The sequence below is a fragment of the Cryptotermes secundus genome, unplaced genomic scaffold (genome assembly GCF_002891405.2).
Source record: "Cryptotermes secundus unplaced genomic scaffold, Csec_1.0 scaffold1016, whole genome shotgun sequence".
In the NCBI taxonomy this organism is placed as follows: Eukaryota; Metazoa; Arthropoda; class Insecta; order Blattodea; family Kalotermitidae; genus Cryptotermes; species Cryptotermes secundus.
Window position 1 is genome coordinate 676908 of NW_019724759.1, and position 23742 is coordinate 700649.

General features: G+C 33.3%; 1 protein-coding gene across 1 annotated transcript; it reads left to right on the forward strand.

Annotated features, from left to right (window-relative positions):
• On the forward strand, window positions 1–22807 carry LOC111862981 (cationic amino acid transporter 2; the record flags this gene model as incomplete). The annotated part of the gene is given in 13 exon segments (XM_023848886.2): window positions 1–1094; window positions 2831–2959; window positions 3553–3720; window positions 3858–3962; window positions 9732–9884; window positions 10368–10492; window positions 12783–12880; window positions 17681–17820; window positions 18397–18499; window positions 19355–19515; window positions 20439–20605; window positions 21520–21628; window positions 22766–22807. Coding segments are annotated over 13 exon segments (1738 nt in total), but the record flags the coding sequence as incomplete, so codon positions are not given.
• Between the last annotated feature and the right edge of the window lie 935 nt (window positions 22808–23742).

Below are 23742 nucleotides of genomic sequence, written 5' to 3' on the forward strand. Positions count from 1 at the left end.
TTGCAGAACAGTTACAAATTCAGCTACCCGTTATTGTAATGGCATCCACATGACAAAGGATGATTGGGCAGCTGGGAGAACTACTTCATCTCAGGTGAACATGTCTATGTTCCAACTTTGTGTTTGGGGTAAGTTTATCAAATTTTCCAGAGGGACATGATTTTCTCTGCTTGATACTTGCTTCATGCTGGTTTCAGTACAAGGATCTTGAAATCCAGCCTGCCATTCATAGAACTTAGAAAGAAAGGTAAGTTCTTCTGTTGCCTAATTTCAGTACTTGATAATTCAGAATCTTTATGGTGGGCACAAAATATCTTCTATGGGTGCTAATTCTGAAATGTTTTCCTTTCCCTTCTAAACCATCAGATGTTTTTTATCTTAAATGTTTTTCAGTAAATAATGAATGTCAGCTAACTTTATTCAATCACTAATCTCTCAATATGACATGTGGTTGTAAAATTCAAGTATACAGAGACTGTAGGAATGTTTTTCTGATTAAAATTATGAAGCTTCAATACAGACTTTATGATATATATATATATATATATATATATCTATATACGTATATAACCTGGTTTTTGGAGGCAATCACTGAGAGATAAGTTGCATGCGTCAATGGAATTGTTGATACCTCTTTTTATCATGAGTTACAATTGAAATGTTATCTCTAATCGGTGTTTTGTCAGTATAGTGACAGATAATTGACTATCATGAATTAACTATTGTCATATGTAAGTGCAACACAGACTTAAATATTCTTTTTCAAAAGCATAAATAACATAAAATATTGCTGTCACAGTGAGCTGACTTAGTCTGCTGTGTGTTGTACAGATTAAAGGCTTCTTTCACACTGACAATGAGCGCGATAGTTAAATTTCTTCGGAAAATGAATAAGAAGAAAGTGTTCCAGGAATCAGCATTGGGTGAGACAAAGCTGGCACGGAAGCTGAATGCACTTGATCTTACTGCATTGGGTGTGGGAAGCACATTGGGCGTTGGGCTGTATGTGCTGGCTGGTGAAGTATCAAAAACTGTTGCAGGCCCTGCTGTGGTATTGTCATTTCTCTTGGCTGCTGTTGCTTCTGTTTTTGCAGGTAACTGAGGGCCTATAATTGCAGTGTTATGGAAAAGCGGGTTAACCCTTTGAAACATGAAAAGAGTGGGGTGGGGGGGATAGTGTGAGACAGTACATTTGGGGGGATGACAAATTTTTCTACTTTTAATAGTTTCCTCTTCTTTCTCTGGTAGATTTATATTTCACAAATGGTAAATATTTAGGAAGTGAAAGAGATAAAAGGTTAGACTGTGGACTTTGTTATGACCAGAGGAGAGAAGCAGAGCAGGACTTTTACTGTGTATGATTGGAATTGGTTTTGATATTAATGTTGGAAGGGTTGTATTAGAGTGAAATACTGGGAGGGTTATATTGGTGGCGAATATTTAAATTTTGACCCTTTGAGTTTGATAGTTTAATAGACTATATGGTGTCACAACCCAGAAGAAAACATTTAGATGGTGTTACATTCCATAATTCATAATTTATTTACATCCATAAACTGTTACACAAGTACAATTGGACAAGTCAATTTAAATAATCTAAAACACTACAAGTCAACAACTCCTAAAAATGTCCAAAATGATACACAAGACTAAGAACAAGACAATCATCTTAGGATCATCATCCCCTCGCTGAAGCTAGCAACTTTGTTCATTGTTCATTTATGTCAAATGTCAACTGCGGATGACAACCCAAACATTCCAATATAAAGCAACACATACATTTATACCATCTATATATGTACATCCACACCACATCAGAACCAACTCAAGCCACCAAACTACCATCCATAATTGTTACCAAAAAACTCCTGCAGAGAATAAAAACAGTTTTGTAATAAATGACTTCTTAATTTATTTTTAAAAAACTTTAAAATTTTGTATTCTTTTTAATTCAGGGGGCAAGCTGTTATGTATTTTTATCCCCACGTTAATTACATTTATTTTGCAACAAACAGCGTTGTATGTTTTTACATACAAGTCCTGAATGTACCAAGATAATAAAGATGTCACAAAATATTTCCCAAATGGTTTAAATTCATGTCCGTACACTTGCAAAAAATGATAACACAATTTAACTGATATGTAATGATGTAGTGCCATTTTCAGTAATACTGACATCATTAAACAAATGCCACATAAGAAAAATACATCAAGTTGCTCTAATTCTTTCATTGCATGTATATTTATCAAGCAATCAGCCTGAAAAATCTTATCTGCTGGTTTATTTATATTTGATAATGTCTTGAGATGTAAGATTTGAGGCCTTCACGGCCGTAACTATGAAGAAAGCAGTCTTCTGGAATTTAGCACCGTGTACATGTGGTGTTAACCGACGTTTCGGAGGAACGTATCGCCTCCATCTTCAGGGTAGAAGAAAATATATAAAAAGGCCGCAAGCGAAGAGACCGTGAGAACCGGTAAAAGCTATACCGGTTCTCACGGTCTCTTCACTTGCAGATTTCTTATATTTTTTCTTCTACCCTTAAGATGGAGGCGATACGTTCCTCCGAAACGTCGGTTAACACCACATATACACGGTGCCAAATCCCAGAAGACTGCTTTCTTCATGTCTTCAGATATCCCCGATCTCTGGTTACAGAGTAAGGAACTTAAGATTCTAACAATGTTTTCACAGTTATGTTATGATAATTCTGTGAGTTATCTTCTTTGCTATTCCTGAGATGGAAAATATTGTAGTAGCAATGTGGTATAAAGAAGAGTTCGCTGAAGTATGTGCATTGCTATTTACCATATTCATAATGGGTTACAGGTTTATGTTATGCAGAATTTGGTGCACGTGTTCCCAGGGCAGGTTCAGCATATATTTATAGTTATGTCTGTGTTGGCGAGCTTGTAGCATTTATTATTGGCTGGAATCTCATTCTTGAGTACTCAATTGGTAAGTAATTTCAAACTTTCAATTCACGGGGAACAATTTTTTTTTGTAACAATTCTATGTCCTTTTGTGCATGAGCCTGTCTGAACAGATTACATGCCTAGAATAGCAGGTCCAATGAATGTGCTAGTTAAATCTGGTTCTTTGTAAAGAGGTATATTCTTCAGTTTTAAAGGCCTGCTCATCGCCTTCCTCCACCTCCTTTTTAAATATTCTGGTCAGCACAACTGTAAGTTAAGGGTCCGATAAAGTTATTGGGTAGTTCACAAAGCATTTATTTAAATTCATGGCTGATTAGAACTTGAAGAATTCTGTCTTGTGGGCTGTATATAACACCATGTATTCTGTTGAAAGTCAAAAAATGTTTCGAAGGAACATCTCACCTCAATCTTCAGGGTTTGAGAATAAGTGCTCTGGTTGTCACTTGCTCTCACGCCGCTTTCTTGCTTGGCTTATTCTTCGACCTTGAAGATGGAGGCGACATGTTCCTCTGAAACATCAGTTTACTTTCAGAGACTACATGGTGTTGTATCCTAGAAGATAACCACCACTGTGAGAACTTCATACTGTATGATTTGGAATTTGGTCTTCTCTAGGAGCAGCAAGTGTGGCTCGTGGTCTGAGTTCATACATTGACAGTCTGACTGATGGAGCAATGAAAAGGGCATTTAGTGAATCTATGCCAATGGATGTTGAAGTTCTTTCAATGAAACTTGCAGAATATCCAGACTTCTTTGCTTGTGGCATGACATTGCTCTTTGTTTGTAAGTAGAACATATTTTAAAAGTTCAGAACTAAATTAAAAAATTAAAAGCATTCATTGTTGGTCCTTATATGATCAACTTCCTACTTATGAGCTTCACTTGTAGATAATATTTTTTTAAATTCTCTCAAATTTCAGGTGCATTGGCATTTGGTGCAAAGGAATCATCAACAGTGAATAACTTGTTCACGTTCTTAAATATAGGTGTGGTACTGTATGTCATTATCACAGGAGCATTCAAATGTGAGTGAGTATTCTTCATTTCCTTCAAAGATTCTACATTTCATTTGTCAACATCAGGCCATACGCATAAACATTTCAACAAAGCTGTTATTTTACGCTTGTCATAAACAGAATGAATAAACATGTTCCACAAAACTTTGGGGTATGGTTACACACACTGAAACAATGAAAAAAGTCTGTATGAACATGAGTCAAAAACAGTCTTGTTTTGGAGCTATGGCCTCTTTGAATTTTAGAATATATAAAGGACAACATATCTCAAGATATTCCAGATATATTATAGTAGCATGGCTCATGCCTTTAACAACTCCTTTCAGAACATACAACTCAAATTTTCAACAACAAAGGAATTGAAAGCATCATTAAATCCCTTAAACCTAAAAATACACGTGGATATGATGAAATATCCTTTAAATTACTTAAAGTCAGCTCTGCTTATATTACCTCACCTCTAAATCATAGATGTAATACATCCCTTTTATCAGGGGTCTTTCCTCAATGCCTAAAGTACTCTAGCAAAACCATTATTTAAAACAGGTGATAGAATGGATGTTTCTAACTACATACCCATATCCATACTGACCTCTTTCTCAAGAATCCTTGAAAGAGTGATATATAACAGACTACTTGAACATGTAATTAATAACAACATACTAGCAAAAGAACAATTTTTAAGTTATGAAAAATCTAGCAACAGAAAAAGCAACATATGAATTGGTGTCCTTGTTAAAAAATTACTATTTGACCTTCTGGAATCTAGCTAAGGCACTTGACTGCATTAATCATGACATTTTACTGCTCAAGTTAAATTGGTATGAAATAAATGGTAAGGCCAGTAATTGGTTTAAATCGTACCTTGTGGATAGATATCAAAGGGTGGAAATAAAAGATGTACACTTTAGTCATCAGATAGCTTCAAAATGGGGTACAATAAGATATGGCATCCCACAAGGATCCATACTAGATCCTTTGCTATTTCTTCTCTATATAAATGACTTGAATTGAATTGAATTGAATTTATTTACATTCCGTAAATCCAGTACAGGTGAGACACCATAGGATATGGAACAAGTCAAGTTAGAATACATAGTAGCTATACAAAAATACAGTAATATTGCAATTAAATGAGGTAAACTTATAATACTTATAATACACATTAAACAATGATCAAGAAATTTATCAAGATTTATAATGGACTAAAATAAAATAAAATTTCCATTAAGACATTCATTCATTACTCATTCCATTAATCAAGTGCGTCAAATTAAAATGCATATAAAAGAGACAATCATTAAAAAAGAGACAAATAAAACAGGATAATTAAGAATAAATCTAAACCAATTCTGTTTGCAGACAATACTAGTATAATAGTTACCAACTGTAACACAACACATTTTATATGTGATATAATGACCGTATTCGAATACTTAAATAAATGGTTCAGAGTTAATAATCTCTAATGAAATTTTTATAATACCCATCCCATACAATTTACAACTAAAAATGGATTCCAAATTAACCTGGATGTAAGCTATGCTATCAAAACAATTTTTAAAGCACTTGACACAAAATTCTTTGTATCACTTATAGACAGTATACAAAAAAAAAGTGTTATTTTAGTCCGCAAGCGAACTATACCGACTGACCACTGCCTTGGAAATTACATACTGAAGAGGTATTACACATGCTAAGTGCAGCTTGTTATGCATTTAGATCTATTAAACCCTACACGTCTCAGGAAGTAATGAAAATGGTTTACTATGCCTACTTTCACTCCGCTGTATTGTATGGAATAATATTCTGGGGAAATTCTACAGATAGCACTAAAATCTTAAAAATTCAGAGAGGGCGATTAGAATCATCACAGGAAGCAAGAATAGAGATGTGACTCTTCAAATACACATTGATATATACTTTATTCATTGTTTCGGTGTGTGGAACCACATCTCAAAGTTTTGCAAAACATTTTTCATTCACTCGGTATATGTGCTGTAATATGCCAGTGGGCTTATTATATTTACTAACCAAATTAAAACTGTAATAAACATGAGTATAAAATTATGAAATGCACCTAATTTCATGTAAGGGCATGAATAATTGAAATAAGAAAATCTTAACCAGTCACACTGAATGGAACTATTTAACTTTTTCATTGTGTTCTTATGTTTGCTATTTCTGTTTGCTTTCCCTTGGTGTATAAAAAAAGGAAAGACACCAATAAATGGATAACCAAAGGTATATGAACATCTTGCAATCATAAAAGAGCTTTATATGGCTTAGTTAAAAAATCAAAGGATGAAAGATTGGAATCGTACTATAAAAGGTACTGTATGACATTAACGAAAGTAATAAAAGAAGCTAAGAAATTGTACTACCAAAAACTTATAAGTAACTCGGAAAACAAAATACAATTAACCTGGAAGATTATTAAGGAAGAAACTGGGAAAAGGAGGGGCCCAGATAATATAACCAAATTGAAAGTGGGGAATAGCAAAGTAACTAATACTAAGGAAGTAGTAGAAGTATTCAATAAATACTTTACAACTGTAGCTGAGAATCTGGAAACGAAAAGTGCCAATAAAAATGAAGCTATTAAATTCTTAGACACTTTGAAATTTGATAAATTCCCTGAACTGAAGCTAATACCTACAACGGAGGTAGAAATAAAGAGCATACTTATGTTGCAAAAATCAAAAGATTCTACAGGATATGATGGCATTTCTAGTAAGATATTGAAATACTGTATAACTGAGATAAGTAAACCATTGTGTCACATATTTAATGCATCTTTTGAGCATGGAATATATCCTGATAGAATGAAATTTGCCTCATTAAGACCTATATATAAAACAGGTGAGAAGGCAATTATGGCAAACTATAGACCGATATCATTGCTAATAAGTTTTTCTAAGATTTTTTATTTTTGGAATCAAAATTTATAATAATCTTCCAAGCAAAATAAAACAGTTATCCGGAAACAAAAATCGATTCAAGAAAGCACTATTACAATTTCTCCATTTACATTCATTTTATGGTAGTGATGAATTTTTTGATTACAGGGTTAAAAAAATTGATAATTGATTTTATTGGGATTATATACATAAGTAATGAAAAGTTGAATTACAAATTTTATAATTTTAAAATTATGTTTACATAAATATTTTAACATGTATTATATTTTTTGTAATTATTATATTTAATTGTTATATTGGACTATTGTCTATATCCTGAGTCTTATGACCTTATAAAGGATTTTTGACATGTAAATAAATGATAATGATAATGATAATAAAGAGTGGTGTACAATAGGGTAAAGCAACACATATATACTGTGGGAACATCCCACATTATCACGCATTTCTGCAATTAATGTCTTTTGCACAGTTTGGATTTAGAGAAGGCAGTAACACAGAAATGGCAATATATACATTAACTAAGCATATTTTAGAAACGCTGGAAAGACGCAATCATTTATTGGGAATTTTTTGTGATTTGACAAAGGCGTTTGACTGTGTGAGTCATAGCTCAATATATATTGTCGATCTCTCTGTTTGTCATAGTAAATAAGGAATTGTTCACATTCAGCTCACAAATGCATAATTGTAGTACCAGATCTATCTGTGATCTGCATTATCCGCAAACTAGTCTGACACAAATCCAAAAAGGAATATGTTACATGGGGGTTACATGCTACCAAAAATCAAATCTATGTGTAATGACTGAAAAATTTTAAAATTCAGTTGACAACATTTTTATTGCAAAACTCTTTTTATACATGTGATGAATTCTTTAGTAACAAATTTGCCTAGAAATAAGGATAATAGCATAAACAATTTTAATATTGCATAGTTTTTATGTATAGTGATGTAAGACTGTTTTTTGATATAAATTTAACACATTTTTTTATCTATTTTAATGATTATAAACTGTACATATATATTTATATTTGTATTGTACTATATGACTGGTTCTATATCTATGTATATGGATTTATGGAATGTACAATGAATGAATGAATGAATGATATTCTTTTGAGTAAATTAGCAACATATGGCATTGGTGGTAAAATAAAAATATGGTTGAAGTCCTATCTGGCAAATAGAAGACAAAGAGTTGAACTCTATAATAATGAAAATGGTAAATGTTGTTCAAACTGGGGAACTGTCAAATATGGAGTGCCACAGGGCTCGATTTTGGGTCCTTTGTTGTTTATTTTATATATTAATGACCTGCCGTCAGCATTAGGTACTGACAACAAGTCATTGTTGTATGCCGATGATACAACTATATTAGTGTCAGGTATTAATATCAATGAAATTCAAGAAAGGTCTAAACTTACTTTAAATTCCTTAAATCAGTGGTTTAAATACAATGGCTTATCCCTAAACTTGAGGAAAACTAAAGTGTTAAAATTTGAAACAATCAATCGTGACAATGTGCCTGTACATTTAAAGTTTAATGATGAATTATTACAAGAGGAAACTCATATTAAATTTTTGGGCATTGAAATTGATAAGTGCTTGAATTGGAAGACACAAGTTGAATCATTGTTACCCAGATTGGGAAAGGCATGTTATGCAATACGAATTATGAAAATATATAGTAATGTTACAACACTTAAAATGATATATCATGCACACTTTCATTCACTCATGAGATATGGAATAGTTTTTTGAGGTAATTCGTCAGAGGCCAAGAAGATCTTTCTCTTACAAAAGAAGACTATTAGAATAATAAAGGGGATGAAACATAGAGAGTCATGTAGGCCAGCATTTATAAAGTTAAATATATTAACATTGGTGTCTCAGTATATTTTATCTTCGATGACTTTTAGGATAAATAACTTGGAATATTTTACTTTCGATTATTCAATTTATGAGAGACCAACAAGACACGAAAGAAATTTACATGTCCTGCAATCACATCTTGCAATGAGGCAGAAAGGGGTCCATTGCATGTGTATAAAAATATTTAACAGTCTGCCTGGATATTTAGCTAATTTAGTACATGATAAAAAACAGTTTATAAATGAAATAAGAGATGTCCTAATACATAATCCGTCATATACTGTTGATTAATTTTTGCTCTTCTGTCGGGATCAACAGCTAAGGAATAGAAGGGGAGTGCATGCTGACCGATGTCCCGCATTAGGCATCAGTATAGACAAAGTGCAAGTTAAGGAAGGAGAATTATGATGTATTGCTAATTATTTTGTTGGTAAAATTGTATGTAATCATTGTATCTATTTATCTGAGGTATTCAGTTTAGATTTTAACTATGGTTGAATTGATGTTTCTGCGATTTTATCTATGATTTTCTTGTGACTGTTGTTTGACAGGTTTTATATTTGGTGCCAGTTGCACACTTGTGAATACTCTGAAACGCTGATGTATGTATGTATGTATGTTAATTTGATAATGAACTTATAACGGTCAAAGTTTGTAGCATAGTAAGTGACAAGACACTGTATATAATTTGTACAGAGTTATATGCAGGAATTTTTTGTGTAAGATGGTGCCATATATATAAAATGGAGGAAAGCACAACATTGTCCTCAGGTATAATACTGTATGATATTATGTTTATGAAGTCTATGAAATACACAGATGTGTAACACATTATTATTATTATTATTATTATTATTATTGTTGTTGTTGTTGTTGTTATTGTTATTATTATTATTTTATCATATTCATCGATCCATTCACGTACATAACCATTATTTTCAAGTTTCAAATATACTACAGGACTGAAACACTGCAATTTCAGCAAATGGAGAAAACTGGACTCTCTCTAAAGAAGATCTGCCCTCTGGCAATTGGGGTGAAGGTGGGTTCTTTCCATACGGGGTCACTGGAATGATAAGTGGTGCAGCCACCTGCTTTTATGGATTTGTGGGTTTTGACTGTGTAGCAACGACAGGTGAGCAAATTTTGTGTACCTAAATATGGCATCACAGTCTCCAAACAGCAGCATGTAGTGTGATAGTTATAATAACCTGATTGTTATTTGTATATATGTTTCATTAGTTGTTGTGTGGACAGCTGGAGTACCATTGACAATTATACTCAACAGGATGTGAAATATAAAATAATCATATAGTTGTTCGCTTCCTGTAGCATCAGATTGTCCCTTAAATATACATCTGAGCTACAACACACAAGTGTTATCTGTTAAATTGGGATTGTACTGAAGATTCAGTATTCTGATATTGTAATGGTATTACTGCAAACCACCTTGCAGCCTTACTTTGCTGTAGTGCTGGTGGAAAAACTGTAAGTTATTTAGTGTTCTACAGAAAAGTTTAGAAAATATGCAAAATATAACATTCCCTGAAAATGCAGATACATTTTATTATGATGAAGATATTAATATACAATTCATGAAATTCTGTATTATCATCAGGTGAAGAAGCAAAGAATCCCCAAAAGGCAATTCCTATAGCAATTGTGGCCTCACTGACCATAATATTCCTTGCCTACTTTGGAGTCTCAGCTGTACTCACTCTGATGGTCCCATATTACCTTCAGGTAAGATAAGGTTTATACACGATGTTGTATTTTAGTGTCCTGTTGCACTGATTCATATTCATAACATGTATGTATTAACAGTCTTCAACTGCATACAATCCCATTTATAACTTTTACACTACATGTTTCGGCAGTATGCTGCCATCTTCAGGTGTATTGATGCGTCAACTATTTCACTGCTTGCCTTTATATGTCCATTTACAAATAATATTAAATTTATATATGTCCTTAAGAATAAAGTTTATGTATTTAAAACTTAGAGATAATAGGTTTTAATCATTTTTAAATACATAAACTTTATTATTATACAAGGACATATACAAATTTAATATTATTTGTAAATGGACATATAAAGGCAAGCAGTGAAATAGTTGACGGATCGATACACTGAAGATGGCAGCATACTGCCGAAACATGTAGTGTAGCAGTGGTAAATGGGATTGTATGCACATGAAGACTGTTAATACATACACATTATGAATTTATACACGAATTATGGAAACTTCAGTAAGTAGAAGACAGGAGTGTACATCTCAATTCATTAGGAAGTTGGATCACAAAAGAACCTTAAATTTGAACTATGTGACATTTTTTTGGAACTCTAGATTCATTTTGAACATTTGACATAGATGATATGGAATATTGAAAGGAGAATATTACAGATTTCTACTTTTTTGCATAATGTTGATAAAGATTATACTTTCCTCTTTCAAAGGAAAGTTTTATCTCTAACTTTAGAACAGATGGAGGCATTTTCAGGAAACTAGGTATGAAATTCATGCACTGAGGGTTGCCAAATGTGTAAACATGCTTAATCACTCACCTTGGCAATACAGAGGTGGCATACACAGTACAGTTATTTGAATGCCAATAAATGTAACAGATATTTTTAATGTCTTATGACATAGATCTTTAAGGTTATTTTCATTGTAAATAAGAATAGAAACATGCAGCTTGAACAGTGTGGACAGGTTTGAACTGAAGAAGATGAAACATAGCTGTTGGGGAAATGGTTCTGTAATTTATTCTTATTTGTTCACACTGCACTTTTAAGTATAGGTGCAAGGAAATTTAGTCCTTTTGAATATTTTTACTTTTATGAGACATGAGGTTCTGACAGAAATGAATGTTGTCACATGGTAGAGTGACTATAAATGGGGTTTGGATTGTTAAACGGATTTATTGAACTCTTTCAACTCTTAACTATGAGTAAGAATTATGCTGTCACTGTTCTACACACTTCACAAATCACTATGGGACACACTAGGTCTTCTCAGTCTGTTGTAGTCTTCACTAGCCGTTGCTTGGTAGTGGCTTCCATGGTGGATGTTCCCCTTCCTCTGGGTTCCTGAACTGTCCCTGGCCTCAGCTACCAGATTCTCCTGGCAGCAGCTCACAACAACTGAACCCCAGCAGTTGTCTAAACTAACTCACTAATTCATCAACCAACTGACTGACTGCCTCCAGACTATCTCTCAGCTGACTAACTCTCTCCACTCATTTGTCCTGCTTATAACTTTTAGGCACCAATCATGTAGAAAACACTGCTCCTCTGTTGCAGTGCAGTTGTTGCTGTGGAATTGTTGCATTCATGTCTGTTGGCAGAACTGTTACTTAGAAACAGCTGTTGTATAGTTGCTTATTCCGCGGTCATTGCCTAGCAACAGGTATACATTTCACAATATTAAGATTAGTTTTCTGGAATATGATGCCATGTAGTTTGGTAGATAAGTAACAACTTTTTCACATCACATATAAATACGATATTTCCTAATTTAAATGAAATGGATTTTAAAATCAATAACCTAGTTAGTATTAGTTGAAATTTTATAAACTGTCTAAATTTAATTTTTAATTTAAAATTTTTACAAATCTGCTAGGGGCATCGTCCAGTTATCCAAACGATAGAGTTCAATCTCACTGTCTTTGGATTTTTTACTGTAGTGGCATGGATGTTAGCATGTTGTTAGCAGTATGTAAGTATGTTGTTGTAGTTATCATCTGCAATATGTAAGAAATATATTTAAACTAGGAAATATCACGTTTATGTGTTATATGAAGAAGTGGACATTTTATACAGTGGAACAGTCTTGGCGTAGCTGAGACACCTGATGATGGCTGTTTGCAGCCGAAACATATTGTGAAGAAGAAATAGTTGCATTGTTGATGGAATTATATTGTGTATAATAGGAGATATATTAATGTAACAGATGCTTAAATATAATATTGTAATCTTAATGTTACCTTAAACATCTTGTTTGTGTAATTCATTTTTAAGTCACTTTTACAGGATGAAGATGGCCCAATACCTAAAGCATTTGAGTATGTTGGCTGGCCAGCTGCTAAATGGATTGTTAGTATTGGAGCCATCTTTGGCCTCCTTACCAGGTATGGTCCTTATTATGTTTTCTCATATTGTGATGTGTAAGGGTCAAGGAACAGCGTCCAAGGAATGTTTGGAAGTGTTCTTTGTCTAAAATACCATAAAATGTAACTCCCATTACTGTGCCTCAGTTTAAGACTTGCTTCATTGAATTATCATAATTTAATTTGATGCTGAGTATTTCCACCTTAGAAATTATTTCTGTTGTGGAGTATGAATTGTATCGTAAATGACAGACTTAGGGCTTCTGAAGAAGGGTAATGAATCTTATTCTATTCCCTGGTATGGGCGGAGAGTAATACCATTTTTTCCAGTCCTGGACCAATTTAATCTGCTGTAAATTGAAATATGCAGGTTGCACTTCAAGCTTTCAATTATTTGCAAAGTAATGCATTTTACTGTATTGATGAATTTGTTGAGCATGCAAGGGGCTCAAAAGCTGAGTTAATAAATGGTTTGTATGCATGAATTATAATTGTTGAGACTTGCTTGTTGTAAGTGTAGTAGTATGTATGATGTCTGTTTTTGTTATGAATTTTAATATTTTATAATGTAACTGGATGATATGACTTGCCATTGTGTGTGGAATGGCAAGGTGTGAATTTGACAGTGGTTTTCCCATGACCTATGTGTGTTGTCCTGACAACTTGAGCTATCTGTGAGAGGCCTGAATATATATTTTACTGGACAAAGGACGAATGATGTGTAGTCATCATGAATTTGTAATATGAGACATGTTTTATATCCAGCCCTACGGGGAGATGATTGGATCCATGAAGTGAAAAATAAATGAATGAATGAAAGGTTCAGTGTTAGGTTTTCACTACCAGTAAGGCTGAGAAGTCAGAATCTGGGTCAATTTTTGTAGGCCAGTTTGAATTTTATCTTAAGATTATTATTGAATGAAATATGGGATAAGCAAAATTATTTTTTGAGCAGATTTGGTATGTAGACTATGAACTAGTTTCAGGTAGTTAGCCAATATAAGACAGTAGTATTTTTGACTCATTTCATTGGCTCCTGTAGTTCAACCTTATGCTTTAATCTTAGTTTGTTGGTCTCAGATATCTCTCTGAAATGTACACTAATAGTAGTATTAGGCAGAGGGAAGGTGATGATTGCAATATGAGAACAAATGGAGGATCTTGGAGCAGATACTATGTTTCCATTGATTCAGAAAGCTGTGATGTTGGAGGGTTGGATGGTGAACAAAACCAAAAATAAATTCTACACAGCATTGTATCTGAGAAGACTGTAATCCTTTCATGTTCTATGCTCTCTACTAAACTGAATACAACATAGATCAGGAAATACATTCCAAAGAAGTAGATAGAACTAATATATGTAGATCTTCAAGTAGACCAAACAAGTCCACAATCTCAAGAAATAAAGATTTTTTATGGTAGACACAAACAGACCTAAATGTTCAAGGAAAAGGGTTAAAAGGAGTGATGATTTAAACATCCCCCTCAGGATATTTCATCAAAATATAAGGGGTTTGAAAGATAAAATTAATGAGTTAACTCTATCTTTAATAAATGAGAAACCTAGTATAATATGTCTATCGGAACACCATTTAAAAGTCCACGAGATGGAGGGAATTCACATACCTAACTACAAATTTTGCGCAGGCTATTGTAGGAAGAAGCACAAAAATGGAGGTGTTTGTATATTCATTAATGAGGATTATAATTTCACTGTGATTAATGTTCAAAAATTTTCAAAAGAAAAGGATATTGAAATAGTAGCTATTAAAACAGAATTTAATAAAATAAGGATAATAGTTTTATGTATATATAGATCCCCAATAGGTGATTTTGATCTTTTTATGGTCAAACTGGATTTTATCCTTAACTCTCTCCAGAAATCTAATGTTGAATTTATAATATGTGGGGATTTTAACATTGATTATTTGGAAAATAATAACAGAAAATCAAAACTAGAAGTTTTACTAAGTACCTATAATCTTAAAGATAGTGTCAAATTTCCTACAAGAATTACTAATACTTCGGCCTCGCTAATAGATAATATATTTATAGATAATAGACGTAGCTATAGCATTAAGCCATGTATAAATGGGCTATCGGACCACGATGCGCAGGTCATTACTTTCAAGAATGTTCCTGTGCCAAACAAAGTTCTGGGCTCTACCTTCATAAGAAGTATAAATAAGAACAATTGTGAAGAATTTAAAAAATTATTAAGTTGGGAAAACTGGGAAAACATCTTTGAAAATAATAATGTTAATATTATATTCAACAATTTCCATAATACGTACCTAAGATGTTTTTATACCTGCTTTCAAAAAAAAAAAGTTGAGCACAAGGATTATAACAAGAAATGGATTACACAGGGAATTAGGATATCATGCAGAAGAAAAAAAGAACTTTTAGTGCTAAGTAGACAGTGGGATGATCTAAACCTTAAAATATATTACAAACAATATTGTAAAGTATTATCAAAAGTGATTATTGCTGCAAAGAAATTACACTATAATAAACTTATCTCTAGATCCAATAATAAAATGAGAAGTACGTGGGAAATTATAAACGTGGAAAAAGGGAAAACAAAAAGGGGCAATTGTGTTCAATCTTTAATGATTGAAAACAAAGTAATAAGGAATCAGAACAAAATTGCAAATGCGTTTAATAAGTTTTTCATATCTATAGCTGATTCTACCATCCTAAATAAGAATGTATGTTCAAATCAGGAACTACCCACCCCAATTGACTACTTGATTGATTCATTTAACTTGCCAGTCAATAAGATGAAATGGCAATATGCCTCTACTCAAGAAATTACAAGAATTATTAAATCGTTAAAGACAAAAAATTCGACCGGATATGATGAAATTTCAAATAGAATCATAAAAGTAAGTCTGCCATTTATAGTCTCCCCTCTGACTTACATCTGTAATAAAATTCTCAGTACTGGGGTTTTCCCGGACAGACTGAAATATGCCACAGTTAAACCACTTTTTAAAAAAGGTGAAACTCAAAATATGGCCAATTACAGGCCCATATCACTGCTAACTTCCTTTTCTAAGATAATTGAGAAATTAATGTATGCAAGACTTATTAATCATATAGAGTCAAATAATATATTAGCACAGGAACAGTATGGTTTTAGGTCTCACTCCTCAACTGAACAGGCAGCTTTCTCGTTAATGAACAGTATCCTATCTGCAATGAATAATAAGTTAATGGTAGGAGGCTTATTCTGTGATCTACAGAAAGCATTTGACTGTGTCAACCACAAAATATTACTAGAAAAGTTAATATTTTATGGAATAGAAGGGAAATTTAAGTCACTTATAGAATCATATTTAATGGATAGATACCAAAGAGTTGTAATAGGAAACAAATTCGACAGTAGAAGCTTTTCCGAATGGGAAGTAATCAAATGTGGTGTACCTCAGGGATCAATCCTTGGCCCACTATTTTTTCTGTTTTACATTAATGACTTACCTTCAATAAGCAATAGGAAAAATAAAACAGTACTTTTTGCAGATGACACAAGTATTATAATAACTGACATAAATAAATTAGAACTTGAAATTAATCTCAAACAAACTTTAAAAGATATTGACACATGGTTTAATGCTAATTTACTTGCTTTAAATTTTAAAAAATCTCAATATATTGAATTTCGTTCCAAGAATTGTTATAATATTACCCCAATGACCATAGATGATGAAATAAAATTACCAAAGGTGAAAGAAACTAAATTTCTAGGACTAATTATTGATGATACCATCACATGGAAACAGCATATTAACTATGTTATCAATAAAATTGCAAGGTCATGTTATGCGTTGAGAAACATAAAGCATTTTATCCCATTAGATACATTAAAGGTAATTTATTTTGCACACATTCACTCCATTTTAAGCTATGGCATAATTTTCTGGGGTAACGCTTCCTATGCCTGCAATGTCTTTAGACTACAAAAGAAGGCTATGAGAATTATTGCAAATTTTGGTCCAAGAGAATCATGTAGACATCTATTTGAGAAATTCGAAATACTGTCATTCTATTCCCAATTCATATACTCATTGATTTTATTCACGATTAATAATGATCATCTTTTTAATGCTATTACCATGATTCATGAACATAAAACCCGAACCCATAATAATCTATATTTGCCTTCTGTGAACCTGACAAAGTATAGTCAGAGTGCATATGTGGCGGGTATTAAAGCCTTCAACCATTTACCTCAAACTTTAAAAGAGTTGACTTTGGATGTACCAAATTTTAAGAGAGCACTAAAGAGATTTTTACTTCATCACTCCTTTTATTCCATGAAAGAATACTACCAACAGAAATGGGTATAATGTGTAATGTAAGAGAACACACAGATTGTGACAACAAATGAACTGATATAGAAATATGTCATAAACTACAAATTATGTAATTATCCTGTTTTATTTGTCTCTTTTTTATTGATTGTCTCTTTTATATGCATTTTAATTTGACGCACTTGATTAATGGAATGAGTAATGAATGAATGTCTTAATGGAAATTTTATTTTATTTTAGTCCATTATAAATCTTGATAAATTTCTTGATCATTGTTTAATGTGTATTATAAGTATTATAAGTTTACCTCATTTAATCGCAATATTACTGTATTTTTGTATAGCTACTATGTATTCTAACTTGACTTGTTCCATATCCTATGGTGTCTCACCTGTACTGGATTTACGGAATGTAAATAAATTCAATTCAATTCAATTCAATTCATGATAGCATGGCTATTAAGACAAAATTATATGCACCATATGTTTTCCTTCTTTTTCCATAGCCTGTTTGGTGCATTGTTCCCGCTTCCACGCATCATTTATGCCATGTCATCAGATGGTGTTATATTTCGTTTCTTGGGGAAAGTTAATCCTCGTTTCCAGACTCCAGTTGTTGGGACACTGATAGCTGGAATACTTACAGGTTAGTATCGACCAATGAGAACGTGTGTAGATGCATTATATTTCTCTTCAGGTGGTTATTAACAAATTTGCTAAAGAAAGATACATATGAAATCCATAATAAAATCTTAAGAAATTATCAGAATTATCTCTCTGTGAACTTTGTGAATGTGGACTTGATAAACCCATGTAACAGCAAGACTAATTCTGATATAATTCTTTTTTATTCTTGAGATGGGGTGAGAGTGAGTTCCTTGGTACTGCAACTACAAATGGGCCTATTGTGCCAGCTTCCAATGATAGATGTTAGAATGGGGCATTGGTCGAATGATAACTGGAAAGCGAAACCCGAGTACTGAGACAGAAACCTGTCTCACTGCCACTTTGTCTATCACAGATTCTGCATGGACTTTCCTGGGGTTGAACTCGGGCTTCTGTATTGAGAAGCCAGCAACTAACCACCTGAACTGTTGCACAGGCAGACCTGACACTAATTCTAAAATGTTGATTTCTTTTTCAAGGAATGGTAGGGGCATCAGTGAATTGAAGGAATATAATTTTGAATCAATGGGTGTAACTATGCTTTCTTCCTTTTCAGCTTTCATGACTCTTATATTTGACCTCAAGGAACTGGTTGACATGATGTCTATTGGAACATTAATGGCATACAGCATAGTGGCAGCTTGTGTTCTGCTTCTAAGGTAAAGCAAAATGTCAGCATTTCACAAAGAAAATGACTGTCTGCTGTAGACTGTCATTAAACGTTACTAGTTCAAATTTCATCCGACTGCAGCTGTCCCAAAACTCTTATTTTCTCAGTCCCTTCCAGGCAAATATGACAGCTGCTTCACTTTTTTCGAGAATTCAACTTCAGAAAGTGTCATGCAAAGTCATGCCACCTGTCGTCACTGTACCCTACTCTGAGCCATTTCAACCAAATTCTCAATTCCTCAGACTAATTGTAATGCTAGGGAAATACATAGTTTATGGTTTTACATTAATTCAATGACAGTAGCATATGAAAATTTAGTCAGTGTCATGCCATAAGATGAGAGAGACAGGTTCCTCCAGAACTTTTATAACTGACTGTGAAAGCTCACCTCGAATTTGTTTACATTCATGAAGTTTAATTTTTGGTAGAGGTGAAGGTTTGAATTTGTAAGTAGAAAAATCTGCACACAGACCTAACCAGGAGTCAAACACAGATCCCTCTGAATGAGAATCCAGTGTCTTGGCCTGTGTCCACCAGGCTTCACTACCGTGAGAACCTCAAATCTGACAGTCATCAAGTGTTTGATGTCTGTTTAGAATATGTAGAGCAGCAAGCTAAGAAATGTGACCTTAAAGTTCTGCATTAGAAGAATATCCAAAATGAGAATTTAAATCTCATCCTACATGTTGCTTCTATCTAGAAATAAATAAGATACAAAGTGTGATATTTGATTTGGTCCAAAATAAAATAAATCTCAACCACTGCTATGTCTCGATAGATCCAGTACATATAAGAATATAACTTCTCTTTTTACTTATGTAACAAAGCAAAAATGCATGTGCAGGTATCAGAGATCTGATGTAGATGAAGATCTTGACCACAGTACTCAAGACAGTTTATGGAAAAATATCAAGGAAATTTTAATACAGATATTTAACTTCAGGAGGCTGAAGTCTCCTACCACCCTCTCTGGTGGAATTGTTGCTTGGGAGGTGCTGATATTCTGTGAGTATATCATATGTTCAGGTGCCTTAGATCTTAGTAAGACATTATTGCATGTATAAAGTGGAACTTGAAAATTTTCTGATCCAGAAAATTCCTGTATGAAGAACTATATGTTTAATTCTTAGTTTACAGATTTTACTATTCAGTAGCATGCCTTCATCATATCCTCTTGAATCCTTAATTATTAAATTTCATTTAACTAATTAATAATTTTTTTAGACTGCATATTTTACAGTGACATGGTTTCATTGTTTGGTCTTAATGATGTTAATATTAATGGACAGAACTGGAAGACTGGAGAACTCTTGACAGACATGGCTTTGTATGGTATCATAAATACCACAAGGAATAACAAAGTCCTGAACTCAGATATTCTTAGTGGAAGTCTCAATACCGCTTGTACAGCTTGTAGGTTGTCTAAATGCCGTTTCAGATATGGCAGAACTTTAAGTTATGTTTACAAAATAAAAACATAGCATTCTTTTTATTATATCAATGTACTCAGCAAAAAATTGTGAATTTCCTAACAGTGAACTTACTAGCTTTGAAACACATCTGTATAACACTTGGATGGACCACAAATAGGCTTATGTTACTCTGCTGTCTTCTCAGTATACATTTACATTACATTGCATTCCATAGATCCAAAGTTAGTCAAATGACTGTAGGGTGTGGAACATGTCATACAGAATTTGATGTCGACTTTTGCAGAAATATTCCCAGCTGCAGTTAATTTAGATTCAGTTTATAGGACGGTTCTGTAAAATGCTTGAATGGGTTGGGGACTGGCTTACAGAACTATTCCATTTTCCCTGCATGGTGTAAGTTGCTGATTTTCCTGTAAGTAATACATCACAATGTATTTTCCTGTATCAAATAATTTCAAGCCAATGGGTCAATTTAATTTATTTTCTCTTTTTTAGTTTTGGGGTCCTTGGCCCTCACTGCCTGCATCGTGCATGCTGAAGAGCCCTTGAGCAATTCTGAACCATTGGCAATTTTTGGGGTTGTCTTCTTCTCAGTGTGCCTCCTGTTGATCATGGTTTCCATTGGACTTCAGTCTCCATCCAAGAAAGAGCTCTCCTTCAAGGTAATACAAAATATTATTGTCTTCTGGAATGTGACTCAGTGTAGTTCTGGTCACTGCAATCACATCCCAAAACAGTAATCTTCATAATCACTGCCATGAGAACCTCAAATCTCACTTTACACACAACACATTTATTGAATTTAATCTAAGTTTTCCAAAGCTGTGAACCTGTTTGAGATTCAAACCTGATATTGTTCACCTTCTACTTTATTTAGTTTCTTGAGATTGAATCTTTCCATATCAAACGTTTACATAGCTCATTTACTTACTGCCAGTCTCTCCATAACTTCTGCAACCACCAGACAGTTATTAGTATCACAGTGCATTCCCATGAAATATCAGGCAACAAGTATACTTAAAGCCATCTCTTGCCAATCAAAATATGATCAGTCTGATTGTTCAACTTTCAGTCAGAAGTTGTCCAAGTAAATTTATGAATTTTGCAATGTAATTTGAAAATTGATTTTTTTCCATGGCAAAATTGACTGCTCTAACTCCATTAGAACTACATATTTCATGTAAACTCTCATTCCCAATTCTTACTTAGAAAATATCTTCTGTGCCTACTTTGGCATTGAAATCTAAATAAAATTTTCGTGTGACACTTAAGGAATTCATGGAATACACATCCTGTTTCCTACATGACTTTGTAAACACTTCTTTTTTAAATAAATAATCCCTTAGTAAGAGTGGTTACAATTTACTGGAGGATGTCATATGCTTTGTGTAGCATTTTAAGGCATGGCCATTGGTACTTCTATGTTGGACAGACTGTTGCAAAGAAAGCCAATATTTATCAAGCATGTGTGTGTGTGCGTGTGTGCACATGGGACGTGCATTTACATGATTGAGTTTAAGGAGGTCTGTCAATCCTGTGTCACGAAAAAATACTCTCATGTTTTGTTCCTTTTTAGGTTCCACTTGTCCCTGTGCTTCCAGGCCTCAGTGTTGTGGTTAATGTTTACCTAATGATGATGCTAAGTGTTGAAACCTGGATAAGATTTGGTGTATGGATGGCTATTGGTAAGTCCATTTTGTACAACTACAAAGCCTTACAACACACCATAACAGACTTAGTAGTACATGCAATCCTACTGGAAACTGTATGTCTACACTTAATTTTTTCACTATTTGTTTATTGTACAGTCTTAAATATAATTACCTAGTCAATGGAAGGATCCTCAAAATAAAGGGGAACGTTTAAGTAAATGAGTTTATCCAAAAACAACGAACTAATTTTTTTAAATAATATTCTAGTGAAAACTATAATAAAGTATTATGGATATGACTAATATTTTCTTCACTTCAGTAGAGTTATTATAGTACTAAGCTGACCATTCACTTCAATCTAGGATAGAGGTTCAGAATATGTAGGATTATAGCAACACTCCCTATATGTTTCCATTGCAGAGTGCTTAATTAAATACTGACAAATTTGATTTGCTTTCATAGAAAAGTCAGATTATTATACAGGAAAGTAGATGAATATGGTATAAAAACATTAACTTGTATGTAATAGTCGATACACCTGTGTCACCTTCTGTCTCCAAAGCCAGCTTTTCTGAAAACATTTCAGTTTACATATCCCTTGGTCTCAGACTGAGACTTCATATACACATGTTCAAGGGGGCTTGAAGCTATTGCAGCAATTAGCTCTTTGTAGGGTAGTGGTAAATTTGTGAAATGCTTACTTTAACGTTAACTAACATGACATTTCTCCCACAAAGTTTATATTTGGAGTTCCTTTTGTTGGTTTCCCAAACATCTTCAACTTACTTATTTTTGAAGTGTTGATGTGATGTCTTTCCCGAAGGAAAAGAACTGATGATAAAATATGATTCACACAGCTTTGATCTATAAAGGGCTAAACAACAAACTTTACAAAAATGTTTGAAGCGATTTTCAACTGAGTTTGCATTGATCATTTGATGGATTTATTAATTTTTGTAGGACGTTTATCTTTCCTGAGATTTAGTGTCAAAAGAGAATACTTCAATTGTAGTAATCCTGTATCACATTCATTGACACCTGGAACATGATACGAATCAAACTGTAGGTGCAAGAACACACACTAATTGTCTTAAATAATTACATTTGGTGAAAGGATGGGCCAACTAGTCCAATGAAACTAATTATGATAATGAATTATTTGTGTTTCAGGTTTTATAATATATTTTGGTTATGGAATTTGGCAAGAATGGCGGCTCTTAAGATTTATTAGTGAAGAAAATAGAAGAGCAGCAAGAGAGATAAATGATCTGTTTAGCATAAGCAAATCGGTACCAACTGTGTTAAAGTAGAGATGTCTGGGTGATGCCCAACATTGGGTACAAGATTTAGAGGCACAGGGTCAAGAAGATAAAGCGGACAAAATAAATATGGAAATTAAGAAGTCACAACAGGAAGATAAAGAAAGGGGAAAGGAAAAAGATAGGGAAAGTGAAAACTCGAGTGAGGGTGACCAGACAATGAGGACATGTGAAGGTGTTGTAGGTGGGGAGGGCTCTAAGAAACAACAAATGTCAACAGTAAGATGCAAAGAAGCAGTGAGCGCTAACTTAAATAAATGTAAAATATGGAATAATGTAATAGATACGAATAGCAAAGATAAAGAGATACCAAGTACAATGAGTGGAAATCCACTACAGAACCTGATTCATACATACATACATAGATACATAATTTCACAGATCCATTGTCCGGAAACCGGACTGGATATTGAATTCGTCAGCAAAATGACATTGCAAAATGCAGTCTAGTCTCAACAATTAAAATATTCAAGAATTATAAAATAAAAACACAATAATAAAATAAAAAGCAGTCATATAACAAATCTAGATAATACATAATCTTGGAAAGACAACAATAATGTATTATGCTTGCCTGTATGCCATGTATTCATCTACCGAATAAAATGCATTTAAAATAAGATAATCTTTTAGCCTTTGTTTAAAAGTATTAATATTGTCTTTCAAAGAATATATATTGTATGGCAAGTTATTAAATATTCTAATGGATGAAAAATGCACACTCTTTTGAATGGAAGATAATCTCACAAAGGAAACATGTAGTTTATTATGCCACCTAGTACTTAATTTGTGTATGCCATTATTCACCTGATACATATCAGGATTTTT